The sequence below is a fragment of the Anastrepha obliqua genome, chromosome 2 (assembly GCF_027943255.1).
Source record: "Anastrepha obliqua isolate idAnaObli1 chromosome 2, idAnaObli1_1.0, whole genome shotgun sequence".
Classification (NCBI taxonomy): Eukaryota; Metazoa; Arthropoda; class Insecta; order Diptera; family Tephritidae; genus Anastrepha; species Anastrepha obliqua.
The window spans coordinates 74,721,457-74,748,141 of record NC_072893.1 but is presented as its reverse complement, the minus strand read 5'-3'; the positions used below and the strand labels follow the sequence as shown (position 1 = coordinate 74,748,141).

Here is a 26,685-nt window from a genome sequence, read left to right as displayed (position 1 = left end):
CCTCATTATTTGGAAGAACATGTATACGTGCACACACTTGCATGTTTATTTTTATCATTTCGTTTCATTTCAATATCAATTTGTAACTTCACATCGCATAATACCAAATTACATCAGAAGTTCTCAGAAAACAGGCATTACTTTTTATACACTGATACACAATTTAAATACTGAATATTAAAAAAATATATCTTTTGCCAAAACAGGAGCAGCACATAAAAACGTTTCCTAGCGAATTTCTGCGATTGAGAGAAAACGTAAACTCTCACGAAAGTGCTCTCAGTTACAGCATTTTTGCCTGCTGAAATTTATTTTCTTGTAATTTCTGACTAAATCCTGATAAAACGGCAAACCTTACTCCCACGGGAACGCACCTATATACTTTTAACAGGATACTCTCAGGCGTGGCCGGAGCAGGGACTAACTTTACAACCAAAATAGTGACCATTAATTAAATTTTGTGTGTTCGAATTTTCATACCGGAAATTAGCTTTTCCTTTATTTTCAACAAAAATATTATACAAACGAACAGAATAATACGCCCATTATTTCAGAATAAAGATGCTAGAAAAGTAAATCAAAAATATGAGGTTTGCATATGACGCTCTTTACTAGGGTGGTCCAAAAAAAATTTGTATGCTGCCGCCCCCCAAAATAGTAAAGAATGAGAAATAAAAAGACCCGTATTTTTTTTTTTTTTAATCAGACCATTTTTAATGGTGCCGCCGGGGCTTTGAAATATCCCATGTATTTTGCATGGGAAAAAAATACTTTTTCGTAGATTTCATGTAAAAACCTGGAAAATGAATATATTTTAACCGGATAACTCAGTTTCTCTTCATAATTGGTCAGGGAATAACAACCAATTATGAAATAATTAATTTTTTTGTATTAACTATTTTTTATATAAAATATTGTTTTTCGATTTTTTCTTAGATTTTCGTTTTATGGGGGCTTTTTGGGGTTCTATAAAAAATAGTTAATACAAAAAAATTAATTATTTCATAATTGGTTGTTATTCCCTGACCAATTATGAAGAGAAACTGAGGTATCCGGTTAAAATATATTCATTTTCCAGGTTTTTACATGAAATCTACGAAAAAGTATATTTTTCCCATGCAAAATACATGGGATATTTCAAAGCCCCGGCGGCACCTTTAAATATGGTCTGATTAAAAAAAAAAAAATACGCGTCTTTTTATTTTTCATTCTTTACCATTATGGGGGGCGGCAGCATAAAAATTTTAATATAAATTTTTTCCCATGCATTTTTGGACCACCCTACTCTTTACATAAATATACACACAGCTCTGTTAGCCATCTGTTGTCAGCAAAGCTCAAATGTTAACAATCATCGTTGCTTGCGTTCATTGTTTTTCGCTTCATAATGCTGAAACTTAATAGACCTGTTAACTGCAGTTGAGTTCTTGGTGAGAAATAACATAATAACTGTAAAAAAATTTAAACCAAATTTAGCATAAAAGTCGAAGAAAAAGTATCGGCATCGCTAGTTTCCGAAAAAAGTATAAATGCCCATCAAAAGTGTAAATTAACAAAAGAAAAATATTCTTAATGAAATTTCCACATTACGTATCTATGTATTTCTCATAAATACAAAGGTTTCTTCCAATTTACCTAAAAAAACATTAAAGTTTTTAAATTTTTCGTTTTGCAAAGATAATAAAACTAAGTTGCATAGGCTTTTTTGAAATTCAGCAACAATAGTAAGGAAATGAAGAATTCTTTTTAATACCAGCAGGAACTTTCATTACTCTCAACTACCTCTCTTTCCATTTGCGTAGTATACAAAATTTTTAAATTTCAGCCTAACACACAATACTTTTTCATACTTAGATTACTATGTACAGGGTGCGCCATCTTAATCTTAATTTATTTTTTTATTCTTTAATTTTTAAATTGTGTTATTTAAGTTTTCTTACTGCAGGGCAGCACAAAACGCGTGCGATAATCAGAATATTCTCAATCGATTTTTCTTAGCTCCCAGATCACCCAAAAAAATTTTAGTAGTCACTTTGAAGTTTTTCGGACATCACAAAAATTTAAATCTTATCTCCAAGTTCTTCTTCTTATTTGGCGCAATAACCGCTTACGCTTATTTTGGCCGAGTTTAACAAAGCGCGCCAGTCGTTTCTTTCTCGTGCTAATCGGCAACAATTGGACACACCAAGTGAATCCAGGTCTTTCTCCACCTGATCTTTCCAAGGCCTTCTTCCTCTGATACCACCAGCTGATACCGAATCGAATACTTTGAGAGCCGGAGCGTTTGTATCCATTTGGACGACATGACCCAGCCAACGAAGCCGCTGGATCTTTATTCGCTGCGCTATGTCTATGTCGTCGTAAAACTCATACAGCTCATCGTTCCATCGTCTGCGATATTCGCCGTTGCCAACGTGCAAAGGTCCAAAAATCTTGCGCAGAATCTTTCTCTCAAACACTCCAAGCGGCGCTTCATCGGATGTTGTCATCGTCCATGTTTCTACGCCATAGGACGGCATGATGAGCCCGTAGAGTGTTAGTTTTGTTCGCCGAGAGAGGACTTTACTGCTCGTTTGCCTAGTTAGTCCAAAGTAGCACTTGTTGCCAAAAGAGGTTCTATCTCCAAGCTGTGCAAAGTAATTACACTACACTGTTGGGGAACGTAAAAATGTTTAAAAGGAAAAAAAAACGATTAAGACCGAAAATAAAAATAAAGGCTGAAAAACGTGATTAACCAAATAAAAAACAAACTATTTTTAAAAACACCGATTTTTTCCGAACCTTCCTAGTTTGAAGGTTTTGCTTCAAAATCTTCCACTGTTATTTGACATCTGGATTTCCGATAGCACTTTCCTTAACAGCTTAAATATATTCATTTTAGGAACGCGGACTTGGTAACGCGTGTTGGTAGTGATCTGCTACAGACTCGTTTTCGAAGAAATTTGATTAAAAATTACGAATTAAGGTAACAGCTTTAACACAATAATTATTTTCTTTCGATGCGTTCAGATGGGCGAAAAACACCGTAATTTCGCCTATTGAGAAGCAAGCACACTCAGAAAACAATTGAAATCAAAAATTTAGTATTTTCAATAAAAGCTACAATTCATTATATGTTTATATCTATTTAAAAAAAAAAGATTTCAAGTTTTGCCTTATTTACGAAAATAATAATTAACTGCTTGTAGTACCAATTTTTTTTTTTGGACAAAATCGTATTTCATTTATGAGAATTAAAATTGTTTTAATAAACTGTATGTTCGCCATTATTTTTTATAACATCTTGTAAGCTTTTCTGCATCGAATGTACCGGCTTTTTTGCCATTCATCCAGAAGTGTTTGGCTTTTTTCTAAGTACAAAAAAAAAGTACAAGATCCACCAATTTTCGCTGTTTGTCAAGCTATTCTATGCCTAATTTTTGAGAACTTTTCTACAACTTCTCTTGAAGAATGTTCAGATACAGTGTCCTTTCCATTATGTCTTCGATAAATACGACCTCCCTGCTAGTCAGCCGCTGACATACACCCCCACACCATGACGGCAACCTCTCCGTGTTGAACTGTTGTCTGAATAGTTTTCTCCTGTAGTGCATCGCCTTTCTGCCTCCGGATCAAAACAAATCCATCCGATTTATAAAACCAAAACTTACTGTCATCAGAAAATAGTACCTTCTCCAAAAAATCGGCTGTCTTGCTTGTATGCTCCTGTGCAAAAAAAATGTCGCTTCATTAGGTTCATCTTGCTTACTAGAGGTTTTCTTCTAGGTTTTTCTTCTTTTGAAATATGTTCAGAAATAAAGTTGGATGAATTCTAAGTACTAAATTTTTTGTTTCAATTATTTCCACCGCGTGGTCGTTTCTCAAATATTCATTCAAACATTCTCGTTATTCTCAAAGTTGTTGTTGACTGCAAACTAGCAATTGTGTGTGAAAATTACGGAAACATTAAAAGAAAATTCGCAAAGTGGAAGCAACAAAAATTTCCTTGCAAGAATGCGGTCTAATGAAACTTGCCAATACCAAACTTGCACAATAACTTTGTTTTTTGTTTTCTCATGCAAATTTTTCGTCGAGGGAGCAGAGCCCAAACATAGCGAGCAGAGAAGTGATGAGGCGCTTATTGTACAGGGCATTTAACGGTGACTTTTGTTCAACTGTATATATCTCTATATCATTTAACACTAAACCCACCGATACTTTATGTATTTATTCCTACCAAAGTGGGTTAAATGACCCGTCTTTAAAATGTTATATGCATTACTAAGATCACATATATTTCTAAGTCAAACAATTAGCAAGAGAGGAGTTAATCTCGAAAAATACATTCGATATATTTTTTTAATAAAAGTCGTGAAGGCAAACGGTGATTTAATAATGTTATTTCTAAGAAAAGTTTAAAATGGGTCATTTGACCCTTCATGGTAGATTTAGTGTTAAAATGTACGCAAACGGCCTTTCAAAAACGCGGTTGATTACCCATTCGATTGGGAATTGTTAGATGAGATAGTGCACCCTGTAGTTATATAGAAAATGTATTAGTGTAGTAAACCAAAAATTGGAAGCAAAATACAGGCCAATTAAAATCAAACTTTTCATTATTCAGCATATTTGCCTTTAAACAAGAACTCATAACACACATACATACTCGTACACACAAAAAAAATACATGAGCATTTTATGCGTGTATGACTTAGCCGTAAGCAACCATTTGTCTGATTTGTTCAGAGAAGGAGTCTCATATATTTTCCAAAAGTTGCAGTTGCCACAGTAAAATGCTTCGTTTTTAATTTTCATTTTCAATTATACCAATACAAGTGCATAAAGCAGCAGGTACATGTGAAACAGCAATTTGTGGAAAAGTTCTGAGAATTGTTCATTAAATAATATAAACGTGTGCAATATTCCTTTTACACAAACAACAAGAAAATACAAAATTTTCACAAACCAAAACTATGTTTTTATTTTCTCTCTTTCTTTTGCACAAACAAAACATACTTACACCACTGCATACACACGCGCGTACTCTGGCACGCGTAATCACGACAATGCATTTCTACTTTCGAATCGCCTATAAACTCTACTGTATGGACATATACACACACAAATCTGTCATCTGCGTGCCTCTGCTGCTATTGGTTTTCTGGGTCAAAAATGCATTTTACCAAATAAAATATACCTTCTCTATCCTTGCAACCGTTTTGATTTTGATTCTTAACACCGTCCTACCACTTACCTATACACGTACACACATACTTGTGTGTATTCACAATGAAATTTATGATTTTTCAATTGGACTTAAAATGTGTACAAACTATATCCTGAAAATTCGTTCACCATCTACACCCGTTACATGTTTTTCATATTTTTCAAACCATCACTTCACTGCGTTATCATTTGTAAAAATATATTGGCACATTTCATATTTTTTTTATATATAATTATTTTTCTTTGGGGTTTGGTTTTTTTAACTTTTACACAAAATTGTATAATTTCTATTCCACAATACTAATACCTCTTAATATCCAAACAACAATCCTTTTTCTTTCAACACATTTCTTTCTTCCTTTCTTCTTTCGCACACCGCTCGGTCTGTTTCTTTCTTTCTGCCACACCTGTCATTTTCTCGCTCGCTCTATCTCGTCTTTAAATCATTAACAATCACAGAAAAATTCGTAGGTCCAGTTCCTGAACCTTTACTCAATTGGGTGACGGAACTGAGCAACGTCTCGGCGGAACACCGTTGGACCCTGTTGAAGAACCTCAAAGCGGCTACAGTATACCAGTTTCGTGTGAGTGCTGTGAATCGTGTTGGTGAGGGATCACCATCAGAACCGAGCAATATTGTAGAACTACCGCAAGAAGGTGAGTTTGTATACTACACTTATATATAGTAAATAAAAAGAATTAGAAATTTTTGATTTTGAAAATATGTACATACATATGTGCATATATATATATTTTTTTTTTAATCACTCGTATAGATTTTTATAATTTTTCCTATGTTTTTCCGAAGGATTAAATTTAGATTGAATAATACACTTATAGGTATATGTATAAATTAATCACCAATTACCCATTTCTCCAAATTTTTGGTAGTATTGTGTTACTACATACACATAATGCATCAAATACAATTTGCATAAAAACAAAAATTTTTGAATTTTTTGATTTTAGTTTTTGTAGTCTATATATTTAGCAACGTCAATATTTTTGTTTAAAGATGACGGCAAGCAATTAAATTACAGTATGTCACATAAGAGCGTAGTCATGTTCAACGGGTGTACTGTAATTTTTTTTCATGCAAAGGGAGATACTTTCGTTGATATTTTTGTTCTATAGCTGTTTGTTCGATTAACAGCTGTATAACTCTACTAAAAGCTGTGTCAGTCAAGATTTAGATAAAACTTTACGTAACTTAGGCCAGCTACTACAAACTCTATGGTGGTAGAACAAAGTAGAAATAGTCTCACCACCTTGAGTGTAAACCATAAAGTTACCTTAATCTGAGTGCCGGGACATCGGAATATTGAAGGTAACGAAAAAGCAGATGAACTGGCAAGAAGAGGATCTGCCATGAATAACGCTCTTGCAGAATCGGTATTCACACCTTTAGGTGCAGTCAAGAATACAATTTCCCTAAAATACCTTCGAATCGCGGATTGTATGTAGATGGAGAGACCAGACGAAATGCAAAATCAGCAGAACGTTATGTCCCACCTACAACCTCAAACAATCGTCAATATTATTAAACATGAAACGACGGGATGCCTGGAGACTAACGGCAGTCATAACTAGAATTTGGTCTGTCGCCTGTCTGCCTAAAAAGACATACTGTCACAGTTGTAAACAACCGGAGAAAAAGGAAACAATCTTCCACTTCCTCTGTGAATGCCCTGCCCTATGGAAGGACAGAATGTTAACCCTGGGCAGGCCGGTATCCGAGAGTCTCGAACAACTGTCTGGCTTAGATGTCAACAACCTAATAAGGTTCTTAAACCGCACGGACTGGATATAGTCATGCCGTAAATTACTGGGAAACAAGTTGGTAACGAGGATGTGGCAACAAAATGGTGCGGAAGCGCTAGTTGGATTCTGGAAGAATCACCACAAAAACTAACCAACGAACCTAGGCCAAGCTATCATGCCAGCTATACGTGTTTCTTGTTAGCCAAAACTCAACTTAACTTAGAAAACTTAGAGCATTGTAGATTTTAGATTCCTAAGTTAAGTTTCGAAGTGCAAAGAGAGCCGTTCGATAATCATGCTGCCACATAATTTGTTCACCTATTATTAATAAGACGCCTAAAAATATGCCATACAAATTAATTTTTCTTGCAAATGTAAAACACGTGGTAACGCATCAAAGCGCAAATAAAGAAAAGCAAGCAAATAAGCACAAAATTGTAAACATGGACAATGAAAATATCGCTGGTAGAATCGTGATGATGTGCTGAGTAACGACTCTGAGTTTAAACGAAAACTAAGTTAAGTCTAATGCTGCGCACACTCACCGACGTAAACGCAGGATCGGGACAGCTGTTACGATAAAACTAATCAGAGCCCTATGTAAATGGAAAATTACAACGCTTCCGGATTGTAGTATCGTAGATTTTATCGGAGGATTTTGGAATATTTCGTAGAATCCTGTCAGCTGATTGTTCTCTCACCACACAGTGTTGCCAAACAGTACATTTCGAAATCATTTACAAATTAACTTAGAAAAATTATGATTTTTATTAAAATAACTTAAAAACAATGTTGGATAATGTTAATTATAGATAAATGAACTATTTGCATTTGGTGGTTTTTGGCTTTGATTTATTAAACAATGAAAAATGTTAGCTTATAACGCTTATGTGTGAAAAATTGTGTATATCAATACCGACATTGTGTCAATACAACCAAACACAAAAAACAACAAACCAATGCGTCGTGTAAATATGTAACTAAAAGAACGCAGTTGTTTCCAACGGGATAAGTTTGGCTCAATTTTCTGTTCTCTACGGGCTGTGGTGGAGGACTGCGATACGTCGGTCAGTGTGCGCACTATAAGTATGTATTGATTAACAGAGCTCTAAGTCAGATTGTGAGCATCTCGCGCTTTAGGATAGTTTTTTTTTACAGAAACTCAAAATGTGGCAAACGGCTACTGCCGAACATTTTCGTAAAAAAAAATGAAAGTCTAGTGCTAATGTTGTCCTATTTTTCCCCGAACACTATTTTCCACTTCATGGAAATGACACAAGGGCTTGAAAAGCATTTATTATGGGAGCTTTCGCAGTCGTCTGGAACCATCTGTCACTGCTTCACTCAATTTCGATGAAGGCGAATTCATTAAAGGTGGTGGCAATATCCAAGCTACAACGTTTTTTACATTAGGATTTCAAAACATAATAAAGTAAAAAAGAAACAGAAAAGGTCAAACTACGTGGAACGGCTGACATCCGACAATAGTGTGAATGGAACAGTTTTTCGTCATTTTCTTTTGTGCTGGTAACCTAATGTACACGGCGAAAGGAAATAAACAAATATACTGCTAAGAAAAAGAAACAATTTACTGCTATCACCTTTAATAGATTCGCCTTTATTTTCGATGCACAAGTACCGCCGATAGATCTGCTCGCACACCAGAAATGGTCGAAAGAGACCTTGGCATGATATTCTTTGATTGGCAACTGAACATCTCGTGAATTTTTAAATGCTCACCACATGAATCAGTGATTTTAGATTTGCATGAATAATTCAATATCAAAAGGGTATCTCACGATTGACAACATATGCAATATTTTCACAAATTCTAAAATGTATTTGGCGATATTCAATCGCAATCCGAACAAGCTTTTGTGCTCTTTTGGCAACGAACGTTTTCTAAACTGACGAAGGGTGTATTTATCATAATACACCGAGGAGAATGAGCACACCGAATATCGAAGCCGAAATCCAACGAACAATGTCAAGGATACAGATTTTTTTTATGCACGAGGTATTATTCAAATTCATTACCTAAACAGGGTTAAAACCACTGTCGATTGGTCGATTCAAATACAGCAGCATTTGGCGAAGTAAAAGTTATCTTTCACCAGAACATTGGCAATACATTGGCAACAAGTCCGCAATCGCACTGGCAAAATTGATTTAATTATATTACGAACTGCTGTTTTGCTTTTTCCAGCATATTCATCAGGCTAAGCACTCTACAACTTATCAGCAACCTGTTTCATAACTTGAAGGAATGGTTCGGCGTTGAAATAGAGTTTAATATACATAGAAAACAGATGTCTATTTTGATGGCCTCGATAAATTAGCGTATTTGGAAGGGATCAGCAAATTAGAGTAACGTTAGATGAAATGTGTTAGGCTAAAATTAGAGGTTTTTGAAATATTTCAGATCCAAGGACTTATTGGCTCAGCCCTGGAAATGCTTTTTGTGAGCAAGTGGGGAAATGAATGGCATAGGTTTAAAAATAGTTCTGGCTCATAGTTCAGATAATCCGCCAATAACTTTACGAGAAGTTGAGCATTTTGCGTTAAGTAACGCGTTCTTTCAAACAGCCATTGCTGAGTGAATATGCCATTGCTCATTTTTAGGCTCTAATGAAGTTCAAACTTTCTGAAGTGGTTCGTAAAATGTGCAGTAGCAGTCCGGAGAATTTTTTTAGCTCTGTAGAGAACTAGGAGTTGAAATTGTGGAAAGCAACATCGAAGATGAAAGGAAATACTCGTTTCTTGTAGAGAGATTGACCATACTATATATGAATATTTTTGCAACGAAATTTCAGTATCGATAAGTCAATATATTGGGTACATACCGTATATTATACTCGTATGTAAGATTTTTTTTAATTTTTTGTCTGCGACTACGTGCTTATGTGACATACTGTACTCGTATCCTATGAAAAATATTGTTTTAAACTTTTTATAAAAGTTGTTTTAAAAATTAGATAAGTTTTTTTAACTTTTCAAATTTAGATTTTTAAAATTTTTTTTTGTCTAAGCAATTCATCGAAGTACTTAGTAAAACCATTGTTCCACTTTTCTAAGCCGGTCAAATTAAAAAAGACTCCTAGATTAAATTCATTTGAAATACTCAAAAAAATGGTCAAGAACAGTTGTGATATTTGGAAATCTCGTGGAAGCAAAAGAAAGGAAAAAAGGGAACGATGCCATTTTTCTTTTGAGTAATAATGAAGCCTGCAGAAGGCGATTATATTAAAGGTGGTGACACAAGATCAACAACAACGTTTTGTAAATAAAAATGCTGCTACAAAAGAAAATAAAGTAGTGTAAAATAGAATGGCATTTTGTGCTGACATCTTAATTTACAAGAAGAAAGAAACAAAACAAATCAGTGGGTCTACTGCTTTCACCAGTAATAGATTGGTTTTAAGGGGTTCCATGGGTTTCATGGGTTCAAAAATCGATTTTTTTGGCTTATTAATTTCTACAACATCTCAAGAATATTATCCTAAATAATAGTTTCGGATATACAGCCTTTGGGAGGTGTGCGCTTCAAGCCACTTGTATTGTTACTCAAAACTTTAAACGTGTTTTTCTCGGAACCGTGTTTTCAAAGTCGGTTGTCAAATGTTCTCGAAAACTACTCAACCGATCTTGATGAAATTTTACACAGGTGTTCGAGATACAATTTACTCGTGCTTGAACGAAGGATTTTTTTTTTCAATTAGAACTATTTAAAAAAAAAAAATGTCAAGCAAATTTGACCGAAATTTTCATTTTTTTTGGAAAAATGTCTACCAAAATTCCAATTTTTATGGTCTTAACTAAAACACTAATTTTTATTTTTTTCATTTTCGATGATCCTGTCAGGAGTTATGTGGGCAACGCGAAGGGTCACGGGAAATGACGTCACAATGGAAGAGTTTTCATTTTTTGTTTTTGAAAATTTCAGAAATTATTCTTTAAATATGTATCTATAAGACAGAAAAAAGTTTGAATTAAATAAATAATTTTTTACATAGAAAAAAAAATATTGAAAATAGGCCTTTTTTTATCCGACGAAATCCATGCAACCCCTTAAGCACACATATATTTTTGTTGAAAACCCGGACTGTCTTGTGCTCTTTAAAAAAAAATAGTAGTTATAAGTGTGGCAAAGTTATTAAGAACTGAAAACGCATAAGAAAATTTTACACAACCAGCTTTTCTTGAGCATTTTTCGAGTTTCTTTAACACATATGGCATATCAGTTGGTATTTGAGCGACCAACTAGGCACAAAAGTTTATCATATTGAAACTAGAAAATAAGAAACATTTTAGTTCACATAAAACTTTGCTGTCAATTTCAGACCATTGCTAGCGTGAACTAAATTAAAATATTGTTTAATTTAAATACTATAATTGTGCTCAATCTTAAGAATTATCTATATATGTAACTATGAAATTTTGATTAAAATTTGATGGTATAATGCTTATATAGAGAACACTGTAGACCTCGGCGCACAAAAGCTTTAGTTTGTGTATTTACAAAAATTTTTGTGAACATCCTTTAAATCTTCAGCGCTAAATATTTTTTTTTTTTACCAAGAAAGTATAATATTTATTATTATTATTATTATATTGATTTAATGAAAATTTGATATTGAAAACACGCTGCAAGTTTTTATTTGCCCCAAAATATTTTTAGCGGTGGAGATTAAGCAATAAAGAATTTGAAATATCCTCGCTTCATTTTTCAATGTCATACTTATTTTTATTTTTTTATTTCATTTGTTAATTGTTTTTAAATACGCTTTTGAAATTAGATTTTCTGTTCGTTGTATTCAGATTAATGTGATTTAAAAATAACTATTTTCAAAAAATAACGCTAACATTAATGTATTAACGCTATTGTATCCCTCTTTGTCGTTATGCGCCTAAAAAAATACCGGCTGTGTAAAATAATTTGTAGAATTACCGCTTCACCGAGGTACATCAAATAAACCACTTTTAAAATTTATTTTCTCTATGACTTCTATCTTTGTAACGATACTATTTTACAATACTTTCGCTTCCACTCACAGCGCCATCGGGTACGCCAGTCGGTTTCGTCGGTTCAGCGCGTTCGATGTCGGAAATTATTACCCAGTGGCAGCCACCACTCGAGGAGCACCGTAATGGGCAAATACTTGGTTACATACTACGTTATCGGCTTTTTGGCTACAACAATGTACCCTGGACATATCAGAATATAACCAATGAAGCACAGCGGACCTTCCTAATACAGGAGCTCATTACATGGAAGGACTACATCGTACAAATTGCCGCTTACAATAATATGGGTGTTGGTATTTACACAGACGGCGCCAAGATTAAGACTAAGGAGGGTGTACCCGAAGCGCCACCTACCTTTGTTAAAGTTAGCGCAATAAATTCGACATCGGTACTTGTCACTTGGACGCCACCCAATCCGCAGCAAATAAATGGCATAAACCAAGGCTATAAAATTCAAGCCTGGCGCATTGAAATGATTGATGGGGAGGCACGCGATATCGAGGAACGCATGATTACAGTACCGCCAAGTTTACTCGATCCACTGGCAGAACAGACAGCAGTAATGACTGGATTGGATAAGTTTACGGACTACAACATTACCGTACTATGCTTTACCGATCCCGGCGATGGTGTGCCTAGCTTTAAAGTGCACGTGAAGACGCTGGAAGATGTACCTGATGAGATAATGGCATTGCACTTTGACGATGTATCAGATCGTTCGGTGAAGGTGCTGTGGTCACCACCAAAGAACTCAAACGGCATTCTCACTGGCTATAGCGTGCGCTACCAAGTAAAGGATCGCCCCGATACATTAAAGTCTGTCAATCTCACGGCCGAAGACACCGAACTGACAGTCACACAATTGCAGGCCACCACACACTATTGGTTTGAAATACGCGCCTGGACTAAAGTTGGTGCAGGACCAGCTAAAACGGCCACTATTCAATCGGGTGTGGAGCCAGTGTTGCCACACCCACCAACAAATTTAGCACTTTCAAACATTGAAGCGTTCTCTGTCGTACTCCAATTCACACCCGGTTTCGATGGCAATTCATCAATCACAAAATGGAAAGTAGAGGCACAGACTGCGCGCAATATGACTTGGTTTACAGTATGCGAAATATCCGATCCTGACGCGGAAACACTCACCGTCACGGGGCTCATGCCCTTCACGCAGTATCGTTTGCGGCTGAGCGCTACAAATGTGGTCGGCACTTCGCACCCTTCAGAGTCTACTAAGGACTTTCAGACGATACAAGCCCGCCCAATGCACCCACCCTTCAATGTAACAGTGCGTGCGATGAGTGCCACACAACTTCGCGTGCGTTGGATTCCTTTACAGCAAACAGAATGGTTTGGAAATCCACGTGGCTACAATATCACATATCGTCAAGTGGAGAGTGATAACCGTGTGCAAGCTAAGAGCGTCATGATCGATGATCACACTGCCAATTCACATGTTTTAGAGGGACTAGAAGAGTGGACGGTATACGATGTGGTTATGAGTGCTTGCAACGATGTGGGATGTTCAAAGTAAGTAATATTTTTAGGTACCACTTGATTCTTATTCTAGTAAAGGATTAAAGAACTTCAACTTATATATGCAAAGATTTATTACGTTGTGAAATGAACTGTAGTATATTTTAAGAACTATATAAAATGCGCCCAACACATGGCTTCAGTCTTTCGTTGTAGTGTTTCTGTAAAAAAACAGCTCATGTAGTTTTTATGTTTCTTATATTTTTCTACATCTCTATTTTAAATTATTTTTTTCATTCCTAGGCACAGCGCCATAGCTACTGAGCGTACGCGCGAGGCTGTACCATCGTATGGTCCACTTGATGTACAGGCTAATGCCACTTCTTCTACAACCATCGTAGTGCGTTGGGGAGAGGTGCCGAAACAACATCGCAATGGTCAGATCGATGGTTTTAAAGTCTTCTATGCGGCCACAAATCGAGGCGGTCAAGTGCTGCACAAAACTATCTCCAACAATGCCTCCTTCACCACCACACTTACCGAATTGAAAAAGTTCGTCGTCTATCACATACAAGTACTCGCTTTCACACGTCTCGGTGATGGTGCCTTGAGCACACCACCAGTACGAGTGCAAACCTTTGAAGATACACCCGGCGCACCATCTAATGTCAGCTTCCCTGATGTTTCTTTCTCGACGGCGCGCATCATCTGGGACGTGCCCGACGATCCTAATGGCGAAATTCTTGCATATCAGGTTACATATTCGCTAAATGGTAGCGCTAACTTAAACTACAGCCGCGAATTCCCTCCCTCGGACCGGACATACCGCGCGACTCAGCTGCTCGCCGAGCGTTATTACATTTTTAGCGTTACTGCACAGACGCGCCTCGGTTGGGGTAAAACCGCTTCGGCACTCGTCTATACAACAAACAATCGCGAACGCCCGCAACCGCCTTCGATGCCACAGATCTCACGCAGCCAAGTGCAAGCACATCAGATTACCTTCAGTTGGACACCAGGACGCGATGGCTTCGCGCCACTGCGCTACTACACCGTGCAAATGCGTGAGAATGATGGTCCTTGGTCGCTATTACCAGAGCGTGTAGATCCTGCACTCACCTCTTACACAGCAACGAATCTAAAACCTTACACGACATATCAATTCCGAATACAAGCTACCAATGATTTGGGACCCTCTGCTTTCAGTCGAGAAAGTATTGTTGTGCGTACATTGCCTGCTGCGCCGGCCTCGGGCGTGTCCGGTTTGAAAGTGGTGCCCATCACGACCACTTCGGTACGTGTGCAATGGTTTGCTTTGGAGACTTCAATGTGGAATGGCGATGCAGCCACTGGTGGCTATCGCATTCTGTATCAACAATTGGCTGACTTCCCAACTGCACTGCAAGCCACGCCCAAGACTGATGTAATGGGTATTAATGTCAATAATGTGGTGCTTTCAGATCTGCAACAGGATCGCAATTATGAGATCGTTGTGCTGCCCTTCAACTCACAAGGTCCCGGGCCTGCTTCACCGCCTGTAGCAGTATACGTTGGCGAAGCGGTACCAACCGGTGAACCACGTGCAGTTGATGCCGCGCCCATATCTAGCACAGAAGTACGTTTGCGCTGGAAGCCGCCAAAGCAAAGCATGCAAAATGGCGATTTGTTGGGCTACAAAATCTTCTATTTGGTCATCGATTCCCCACAAAAGCTCGAAGAGGGACGCAAGTGGGAGGAGGAGATTGAGGTGGTCTCAGCCACAGCCACATCGCATAGTTTAGTATTTTTAGACAAATTTACTGAGTATCGCATACAGCTACTAGCATTTAATCCGGCTGGCGATGGACCACGCTCGGTACCTATCACTGTTAAAACATTGCAAGGACTACCGAGTGCGCCACTCAATTTGCGATTTGAAGAGATTACAATGCAAAGCTTGAAGGTGTCTTGGAATCCACCGCGATTTCCTAATGGCGAAATTCTAGGCTACCTTGTCACCTACGAGACCACCGAGGAGAACGAAAGTGAGTTTCTGAGTGAAATTGCAATTTGTTTTTAATTCAATTAAAACTAATTAAAATTCTTACAGAATTCAGCAAACAAGTCAAACAAAAAGTATCCGGCACAAGCTTGAAGGTGCAAAATCTCGAGGAGGAAGTCACCTACACATTCACAGTGCGCGCACAAACGATAGAATATGGGCCGGCTGTTAGCGAAAATGTAACGACTGGCCCGCAGGAAGGGTCACCTGTGGCACCACGCGATTTAATACTAACAAAGACCTTAAGCGCCGTAGAAATGCATTGGATCAATGGTCCATCGGGACGTGGTCCAATACTTGGTTATTATATTGAAGCGAAAAAACGAGGTAAGTGGATTTTTTTCCTGTGTTGGGAATTGTTGTGAATTAGTGGAGTTAAGTATGCATGACGATTAGCTCGCCGGAGAAATTGATTAAACACAAAAGTGAAGAAATATGTAGTTAAAATATAATAATGTGGAACAGGTCAAATTTGAATATTAATAGAGATAGTGTGTACGCTTCGCTTATCTGCTAACCGGAAAAATATTACATTTTATTTTTTGAATAACAATTAGTTGGAAAAATGACTAATAATTTCCTTTTAATAGCGCGGATAGAATGGAGGATTTTAGATTAAGAAGACAAGAAATTTTTGAATTTAAAAAGTATAGCCTTTTAAAAAAGTATTTTGTGGGAAAAATTATGAAGATAATAAAACCGAAATACTGTCTGACTTATGGGATTAGGGGTAGTCAGCGACCCGAAAAAATTATGATTTTCAATAATTTTATTTGTCAAACTAACTCCAAATTTTCACACAATATTTTTAAGATATTATATTTTAAGAAAATGCAAAAAACAATCCAATTTTTTGAAAATTCTGACTACCCTTAACCCATTATAGCACTTCCAACGATACCCTACTTATACAAATCGGATAAGAAATTTTTGATTTATATAAGGTTTTAATACATCTTGTTATGGATTTTTTTATTTTTGCCACCTCCATAACTTCTGTGCGAAAAAATCCAAAAGTCCATTTCCGGCCGTTTGCGCAACTAAGTTCCCGCTGTTTGTCATTAGATGCCGCCAGCAGTGTGTGCCAGTCGATTCTAACATAACCTAAACGTCATAAACCAAGCTTAGATATATGGTAAACAGACTGCTTCGACACATTAGTGATTTTGTTTTGGTATCATATACTTTTGGTTTTGTGAAAATGTCTGATTTTGTGCCGAATAATCGTCATTTGCGGGAAGTGGTGATTTTCCACTTTCATTCGAAAAAAACCGAATCGAGAGCTGCAAAAAGTTTATGGAGATGCTGCTTTAAGTGAAACAACGTGCCAAGATTGGTTCCGTCGCTTCAAAGACGGTGATTTTAATGTTGACTACCGTCCGCGTGAAGGAAGTCCAAAACCTTCGTAGACGCTGAATTGGAGATATACCAGAAAGATGGGAAAAAGTAGTAGCCAGCTATGGGCAATACTTTAAATGATTCACTTGTAACCATTTTTTCAGAATAAAGTTATATTTTCATAAAAAAAAAACAGCGAGAACTTAGTTGCGCACCTAATATATAATTTAATTATTAAATTTTGCAACTGGCCGGTTACTTTACTAACAATTTCCGCAACTTAAAAAAAGAACTATTTTATCTCAGTTGGTGGGGCTCACTGAATAGCGAATTATTCGATACTGTTGAGAGTTGTGCTGCTTACAAATTTTTTACAGCTTTTCCTGAACTTGCCTGAATTGTACACAGATGCCTCAATCTCGTGCACTTGTCTAGTCTGTATAAAAGTGATCATTAAAAGTTTGCCGGAAACTTGATCATCTAACGAACTGCATCACCTACTTCATATAGTGAATGCTATGAGTAAAGGGTGGTTAAATTTCAAAGGCCTATGTTGAATGTGAACCACACCTAAATGTCAACGACACCGTTGGACTTCTTTCTTTGGGGTTATTTGAAAGAAAAGGTGTACGTCGATAAGCCAGCCACAATGCAAGAGCTAAAGGATGAGATAATTCGGCACATTAATGGCATAGAACCTCAACTATGCCTCAGCGTCATCGAAAATTTGGACCATCGGATTGAGGGGTGCCGTCGAGGCCGCGGGAGCCATTTGGCCGATATTTTGTTCAATACGTAATTGAGCCATACCAATATTACCATAATAAAGAGAAATGACAATAATTTCTTAAAAAAATTGTATTTTATTCAAAATCAACACCGTCTCTTGAAACTTAACCACCCTTTACAAAAATATGGCATACTAATGTAATGATGTAGAAAAATATGGCATGCATATAATGATATACTAATACAATAACCAATCAAACAGGAGCATATATAATTTAAAAAAAAATGGCATGCCAAAGAAATTGTTTGTAAGAGGTTTATTCAAATTATGTATTCACAGTTAAATTAAGGATGTGTTAACTAAAATTTTTCCATAGAATTTATTAGTAGCAATTTTGTATATTTGGTGAACTGGTTTTAATTTGCAAATATTCTATTCTCTCATTCCTTTAATATTTACTACGAAACCTATACGAAACGCTTAAGTAGAAAGAGGAGAACCATCCTTTATTTGTAAGTATTCCCGCGGAAATAATTGTTTGTATCTAACTTTTTTTATGTAAGTGTTTTTCATAATCACCATCTGCGTGTGTAAATAACATTGCACATCAGCACTTCTCATTTAAAGTGCAATACTTTTTTAACACTATTTAAATTCAAGTCATATTATTTATTTTCAATATTTTGTTTATTAATCAATCTGTCCAACAACATTTTTACAACAGAAAATAAATTTAGTATATATTTCTGAAAAAGGACTACGTGCAGCCCAATATGTTTGTTCACAAACTTATATTCCAGCAGGTCTGAGTATTTTTCGACATACTTTCATTCATATAGGGTATACATGTATATGTAATAAAATGTTTTACAAAAGACAGGCCTAGACGTTATTTTAAAATTAAACATGTCAAAACGTAGATTATTTCCGGTTTCACTCTTTTAATTCGAAATACGGTGCTTAAAAATTTTATGTGAAAAATTACATCATTTAAATGTCTACCATGAGCCATACGAGAATTGAAATTTCCATGGACTGAAACATACATAATCGAATTGAGGTTAGCTATCTCGATCCGAATGTTGTGTTCCAACTCCAGAATCGTTGTTGGCTATGTGAATAATATAGATTCAAAAAACCTCAGTCTCCAGGCTTTCAGTCCTTTTTCTATCCTCAACAGAGCCAATTTCTTGAATTTTCTTCACCAACCTTTGTATTGTCGACTCATTCGGACTATTATTTCCAACAGAAACATCACGAAGTTTACGATATGTTGTTCTTAAGGGGTTAGTCAAATGCTTTATTTTACAAAAAAAATAAAAACATAGCATTAATACAGGATGCGCCATATTTTATGTCGGTATGAAAACATTGAATAACTTTGAAAAATAAATAAAGATTTTTCATTTTACAACCAAATTCACCTTACTTTTTGCCCACAGTAAAAAAAAGAAAATATTAATCCTGGCAATCGTAATAAGGATAATGGAAAATTTTTATCAAATTATTGCATTGTCATCGGTCCTTGATAGGTGTGCAAAATTTCAAGTCGATCAGATTTTTAGAAGCCAGTGAAAATTAAGCTCAAAGATTCCGTTACATACATAATACAACCCGACCTAATAAAAGTGTGTTAAAAACAACTGATTTGTATAAGTTAGATATTTTTGTTTCGTTTGGTTAATTACAATTTATTAAAAATAATTTTTGAATACAATATCAATCAAGTGGCCACCTTTATTAGCAATCACAAACTGTGATCCTTTTTCTGTGCTTGCCATCACCTTGTCAAGCATTTCGGGTTTTATAGCGTCGATTTCGGTTGTTTCAGTGTAAAGCTATCCATGATTGAAATTGTACTGAATCGACGTATCGAAATCATGTATATATGTACGTTGAAGTCGATCTGTTGGTAAACGACAATTATTCAGCGTTTACATACCGACATAAAAGATGGCGCACCTTTTACATCATGGTTTGACTTGACTTAAGCGTAATTTCAAAAAAAAAATATTAATAGTTGTAAAAGTTATCGTAAAACTTATATTGTAAAGTTATCCAGAAGTCCCTTGCGGTGATCATTACAAGTTCTTGGAGATTCATCTAAAATCAATCGGATAGAGAAATTAGTTTTATTAATAGATAAGCTTTTGTCCAAAATTAACAATATGGCGGCCTTAGGAAATATTTTTCAGATTTTTGAGAAAAACACCGACAATTAATTGATTAAAAAAAATCGAAATATTTGAAAAAAAAATCCTTCGATCAGGCACAAGTTTTTAACATTTTTCAAAAGCGGTATAAATTTTATTGAAATCTACGTAGCGGTTTTTAAGTTACAGTGATCAAAAAACATAGTTTCGAGTAAAACGCATTTAAAGTTTTGCGAACGCTCCGGAGCGCCCTTTATTAATTGTTGAATAACTCGAAAAGTATTTGTCGGATTCACTTAAAATTTTCACACAATATTTTTAAGATATTATAGTTGTTTGAAGATGGCAAGCCTTTTTGCCACCTGTTAATAATAAAAACGAAGCCGCGACTGCTCGCCTTTACTCCAATATTTCAAGTGCCGTATTTATTCAAGCATAACTGAATTTATACAATATGTGTACATACAATTCCAATAGACTCTCTTTAGTTCTTAGAACTTTACATGTTAGTTAGTTGTTGTTACATATTTGTCGCATATCGGTTTGCTTAGTAAGTAGGTAAAACTAATTTCAATACATGAGTGAGCGAGAAAAGTAATGGTAAGAATTGAGCGAAATGAGTAAATTTGCAATAACGTTATGCAAAGGCAAATTCCAATGTGCAGACATAGCGGTCGCCTTCAACCTTTAGGTGAACGTATGCGTTAACCCTTGGACATGCTCCCCCCGTTGAGAGCCTTGAGGGTTTTCAACTTCCTCTACTGGTAGTAGGCATAGCTTTGTGATTGCCCGCCGGGTGACACCTGTGCTAGTTTTGATGACTGCAACACGAACCACATCATCTTTACCCTTGATTAATTCGATAACTCGTCCCATTTGCCATTTCATGGGTGGAAGATTATCATCCTGAATTAGAACCAGTGCATTAGGTGGAATGTTTGGTGTCTTCGTACGCCATTTTCCGCGCTCTTGTAATTGCGTTAAGTAAGCAGTGCTCCAAGATTTCCAAAAGGATTGTTGTATGCGACAAGTCTTCTGCCACTGACTTAAACGATTGCAGTCGATACTAAGCAAGTTCGGCTCTGCCATGGCTGTGAGTGCTCCACCAGAAAGAAAGTGAGCAGGAGTCAAAACTTCCAGGTCGTCTGGGCTTTCTGAAATTGGACAGAGAGGTCTTGAATTTACAATAGCAGTAATTTGACACACCAGTGTCCGAAGCTCTTCAAAGCCGAGAACAGTAGAGCCAATGGCTCTGCGAAGGTGATATTTTGCGGTCTTGACCGCAGCTTCCCACAGACCGCCAAAATGCGGGGATCGGGGTGGTATAAACCGCCAATCAATTCCATCGTCAAGACATTGTTTGTGAACTTCGCTAATATGTTGTTCACTAAGAAACAGCGCACGAATCTCTTTCAATTCATTTTTTGCGCCAACGAAATTGGTAGCATTATCTGACCAGATAACCCTAGGTTGCCCACGCAAGCAAGTAAATCGCTTTAATGAAGCCAAGAATGAATTTGTCGATAGATCTCTGACTAGCTCCAAATGAGTAGCCTTTGTTGCGAAACATATGAAGACGCAGATGTAGCATTTCGTTGGTGGTCTGTTTCGCACTTCGGATTTGTAGCTGAACGGGCCGCAAAAATCTACACCAGTGGTGTAGAAAGGGCGTTGACTCCGGACTCGCTCGGCTGGTAGATTACCCATTATGTGCCTCATGAGTATTGGTTTTGCGCGAAAACATCGCAAGCATTTGTTGAGTACAGCGGTCACGCTTTTTCTTCCTCCAATAGGCCAATACTGCAAGCGAATTGTTGCAAGCAGTGCTTGAGGACCAGCATGAAGCAGCTTCTGATGAAAGTATTTAATGATACCATTTGTTAGTGGATGATGCTTTGGTAGCACGATGGGGTGCCTTGCATTGAAACTAAGATCTGCATTCTGAAGACGTCCACCAACTCGTATTAGTCCGGTCGCGTCCAGAAATGGGTTTAGCGAACGAAGATTGCTTGAAGAGCTGACTGCGCGTCCAGCCCTCAGCTCGTTGTAGTCGAGGCTCATGGCAGCTTTCTGCACCATACGAAGGAGCAAATGCGTTCCTGCTTCAATTTCTTCGAGGCTTAGTTGAGGCGATTCCCAGCGAATATTCGATTTAATTTTTAGAAAACGATTCACATACGCGTAGATCCTTCTCATAGAACGAAATTTATGTATATGTTTGCAGTCAATTGTATAGTCGATGATTTTAGGTGTCAAGATCAAAATTGTTTTCTTCCTTTCAAGTAATGCGTTGTCTACTTGCCTTATTTTAGGCCATTTGGCTTCATCCTGTTTCAAATATGATGGTCCTTCCTTCCATAATGTAGCTGCATCAAGTTCCTTGGGAGAGGCCCCTTTTGATAAGATATCTGCTGGATTGAGTTGGGTTGGCACATGCCTCCACGACATACCTTGAGTTAGTTCTTGAATGTTGCTTATCCGATTGGCGACAAATACATTAAAATTAGCGGCAACACTACTTACCCACGATAGGGTAATAGTGGAGTCTGACCAGCAGAAGAATTCACCCTTAAAAGGACCTAAAGTTTGGATAGAATTTAGCAACTCGGCTAACAACATTGCAGCGCACAGCTCTAATTTTGGAATTGAGAGTGTTTTCAATGGTGCAACGCGAGATTTGGAGCAGAGCAAAGATGTGCGAACTTCGCCGCCAATTTGTGATCGAACGTAAGCGCAGGCTCCATAGGCTGCCATACTGGCGTCGCAAAATCCGTGTATTTGAATGTTGTCTGCATCCAGCCCAACGAAACGAGGGAAGCTCATTTTTTCCACAAAATTCAAATTCGCACAGAGTTGAATCCAAGCAAAGTGTAATGACTGAGGAATGCTTTCGTCCCAATCTAGCTTCTCTTTCCACAAACTTTGTAAAAATACCTTAGCCTTTAGCACAACGGGACCAATGAGGCCAAGTGGATCGTAAAATCTAGCAATTACTGATAAGACGTTTCGTTTCGTTGCTCGTGCCGGTTCAGGAAGTGGATCCCAGAGGAAAAGAAAATGATCGCGTTTAGGGTCCCATGCCAGCCCTAAGGCTTTAGTGATATCAATGCCATCCCCGAACTTTAAAAATTTCTCACGGTGTGCTGGGTCAATTTTTCGCAAAATGTTTACACTGTTTGAGCACCATTTTCTTAGTATGAAGTTACCCCTTTTTAAAAGCTGCTCCGTCTGTGTCATTATTTGCAACACTTGTTTCTCAGACGCTCCGCCTGATATTAAATCATCGACATAGAAGTCGCGCAAGACGATTTCTGAACCAAGGGGATAGTTCCTTGCTTCCTCAATTGCGAGCTGCTGCATTGCCCGAATGGCCAGAAATGCAGCGGGCTTGGTACCATAAGTGACTGTATCTAGCTTATATATCTTGAACTCCTGGTTGGGTTTATCGCGCCATAATATGCACTGCAAAAAACTATCAGATTTGGATATCTTGACGGCCCGATACATTTTGCAAATGTCGGCTGTCAAAGCGAATTTGTGCGATCGAAATCTTAACAACGTGTCAATTAATCTGGATTGTATTGTTGGACCTGACATCAACAGGTCGTTCAACGAAAATCCAGAACTGGTGGGAGCGGACGCATCAAATACTACGCGCAATTTAGTGGTGGTGCTGTCTGCCTTTATCACGCAGTGATGAGGTAGGAAGTTTGTGTGAACACCCCTGGGAATGACTCCTACCGGTGACATATGTTTAAGTTGAGCATATTCAGTTATGAACTTAGAATATTGTTCCTTTAACTCGGAGTTGTGTGTGAATCTTTTCTCGAGATTTTGAAAACGACGTACTGCTTGCGAATAAGAATCGCCTAATTGCGAAATACTTGATTTAAAAGGCAAACTAACTAAGTATTCTCCTGAAGTTAATCGGCAATAATTGTTGATAAAGTGTTCTTCACAGGCCAAATCTTCCTTAGAACGCTTCACATTTTCCATAGTGTGTCCCTCTACCTCCCAAAATTTTTTAACTAACTCATTAAGGTCGCAATCCATTCGATCAGATGTGCATTCCCTAATAGCAACGGAGTGTACAAATTTAGTTGAGGAGCAATCGAAATTTCCTGACACGACCCAACCTAACCTTGTTTTTTGCAGTACCGGTAGGCCTTTGCTTATGCGAATTTGTCCTACGCATAGCAGCTCAAAAAACAGACTAGCTCCGATCAAAAGATCAATTTTCTGGGATTTGAAAAAGGTTGGATCCGCTAACGAGATATTGGATGGAATCTTCCATTCGACGTTCGAGATGTTTGCTTCAGGTTGATATGTGGTTATTGTTGGCACAACAACGGCCGAAATAGGTGTTGAATATGTACGATCTACCGATTGTAATAGCGTAGTTGCATACTCGCTCGAGGTTATGTCTGATTGACCGATTCCCGAAATATGTGTAGTAGCCTTTGACTTCTTAATTTGCAACTGATTAGCCATATTTGCTGTTATGCAATGAAGTTGAGAAACGGAATCAAGTAGGGCTCTGCACGGTATGAAAGTACCTTGACGACTTTTTAGCATCACAATGGCAGTGGCTAGCATTACTACACCTTTAGGAGATGGGTGAAAGGTCTGCTCGGGATGCTCTACGACAAGGGATGTCTTGGCACTAGGAGGTGCACCTGTGTCTTGCGCAATTGTTTGCGGAGATTGCGAAAAATGAAGAAGTGTATTATGCTTAGCTGAGCAATGCTTGCAGCTGCTTGACTTACAATTTTTGACGACATGTCCCTTTTTTAGACAATTAATGCAAAGTTGATGCTTTTTAACTTCTTGAAAGCGTAACGAAGGTGAAAGGTTTAAAAATAGAGAACAAGTGAAGATTGTATGTTGAGTTGCATTGCAAAATACACAATTTTTGATGGCGCTAGTGGTAACAAACGATTGACTACGATTATTTTTTCTACTTGTCACCTGTTTTGTGGGGGCTGCAGTAATTGTATTGACGCTTTCCAATATGCGAACTCTCCTTTCCAAAAAATTGGCAACAAGATCCCACGAAGGCAAATTTTGAGTTGGTGCTTCTTCTTCCCATTTCGCTTGAGTACCAATGTCTGCCTTGCTGATGACTAAATGCGTGAGTAAACCATCCAGCAACTCCTCATTTGTGGCGATGGTTTGTAATGCACGCAGATGACTAGTGACCTTGTCGCTGAGCTCCCGTAAGCAAACTGCTGAACCATCGGGCACTTTATCCAGCCCGAAAATATCCTTGATGTGTGCCTGAAATTGAACTCTCTTAATGTCAAATCTTGCCTTTAATAATTTTACCGCTTTTTCGTAATTCGCATCATTTATTTCCAAGGAACGGACTACATCCAATGCGATGCCGCTTAGGCATGACCTCAAGTGCTGGAACTTTTCGATGTTGGTCAGTGTCGATTCTTGACCTACGATAACATGAAACATGGCCCAAAAATCCGGCCATTCTGTAACCATTCCGTTAAATTGGGGCAGCTGTAAAGCCGGCAAACTCGATTTATTTTTACGCGATGATGTGTGCCCACCTAGTTCGTCCACCATAGAGTAGTTGCGCGTAGACGATGTAGCACATGATATTGAACGCGAGCTAAGTACCTTGGTAATGTTCGCTTTGATGGACACATATGCCTCCGAAAATATCACCCTTGCTTCGCCTTCAATTTCCGCGATGTCTTCCCTCTCAAGTTGAGACTGCGTTTCTTCGAATTGAGTCTGCAGTCTGTCAAGTTGCTCCAACTTCACTGCCAGTGTTGAATCATCAAGGCCTTGAAAGTTATTCTCGTCCGCTTCGCCCTTCAATGTGCGGATTTGTTTGAGGAACCATAAGCTCTTTCGTCTTAAGAACATATCGCTCGAGTTTCCTACTGGGACGCTTGTATCACGCTGTTCGTGTGTTTTTGGCATTTTACTGTATGCAGGCTTCAAGTTCCGCTGTCCACCGTTCGTATGCTTGTGCGCCGCAGCGTAAAGAAAACTTTTACGAATAGATCCACCAACAAAAAAACTGTTACCTGAGATATGCTTCGACTGCCTGGTGCCTGCGCTTCCGAAAATACGATGAAATGTTAGCTATAATGATTGTGCTGCTGCCAAATGTGCAAATGCGCAGCCCGATATCCGAAGAAAATATATTGTTGCTACTGACGCTTGCGCCTTCCATGTACAACGCCCCAGCAAGATCTTCACAGCTTGGCTCACGATTTGAAGGTCAAGCGAGACTTCCAATGAACGCCCAATAATATAGCTGTGCCAATTGCGCCTTCAAATGACGAAAAATGTTGATTTGATAGCGATAAATAAAATGCGATTCCAATAACGACAAATTAAACGGTTCGATATAACTGATGCTAATTTACTGTTCGAATAACAGGTAAATGATGCGTTATGCGACGATGTACTATAACGTGAAATTAATCACGTCGGGGTCACCAAATGTTTGAAGATGGCAAGCCTTTTTGCCACCTGTTAATAATAAAAACGAAGCCGCGACTGCTCGCCTTTACTCCAATATTTCAAGTGCCGTATTTATTCAAGCATAACTGAATTTATACAATATGTGTACATACAATTCCAATAGACTCTCTTTAGTTCTTAGAACTTTACATGTTAGTTAGTTGTTGTTACATATTTGTCGCATATCGGTTTGCTTAGTAAGTAGGTAAAACTAATTTCAATACATGAGTGAGCGAGAAAAGTAATGGTAAGAATTGAGCGAAATGAGTAAATTTGCAATAACGTTATGCAAAGGCAAATTCCAATGTGCAGACATAGCGGTCGCCTTCAACCTTTAGGTGAACGTATGCGTTAACCCTTGGACAATAGTTTAAGAAAATGCAAAAAACAAACCAATTTTTTCTGACCGCGGTAATGTATGTTTGTGTTAAGAGAAACAGGTATAGAGAAACGGCTTGGTGGAA

General features: G+C 37.6%; 1 protein-coding gene across 1 annotated transcript in view; it reads left to right on the top strand.

Moving 5' to 3' along the window:
* The window catches only part of LOC129236832 (protein sidekick), a 188,636-nt gene that overhangs the window by 158,227 nt on the left and 3,724 nt on the right, over positions 1-26,685 (top strand). The window contains exons 9-12 of the mRNA XM_054871084.1: positions 5,665-5,862; positions 12,021-13,524; positions 13,774-15,494; positions 15,560-15,838. Of these exons, the coding sequence (XP_054727059.1) occupies positions 5,665-5,862; positions 12,021-13,524; positions 13,774-15,494; positions 15,560-15,838 (3,702 nt within the window). The remainder of the gene's footprint in view (positions 1-5,664; positions 5,863-12,020; positions 13,525-13,773; positions 15,495-15,559; positions 15,839-26,685) is intronic.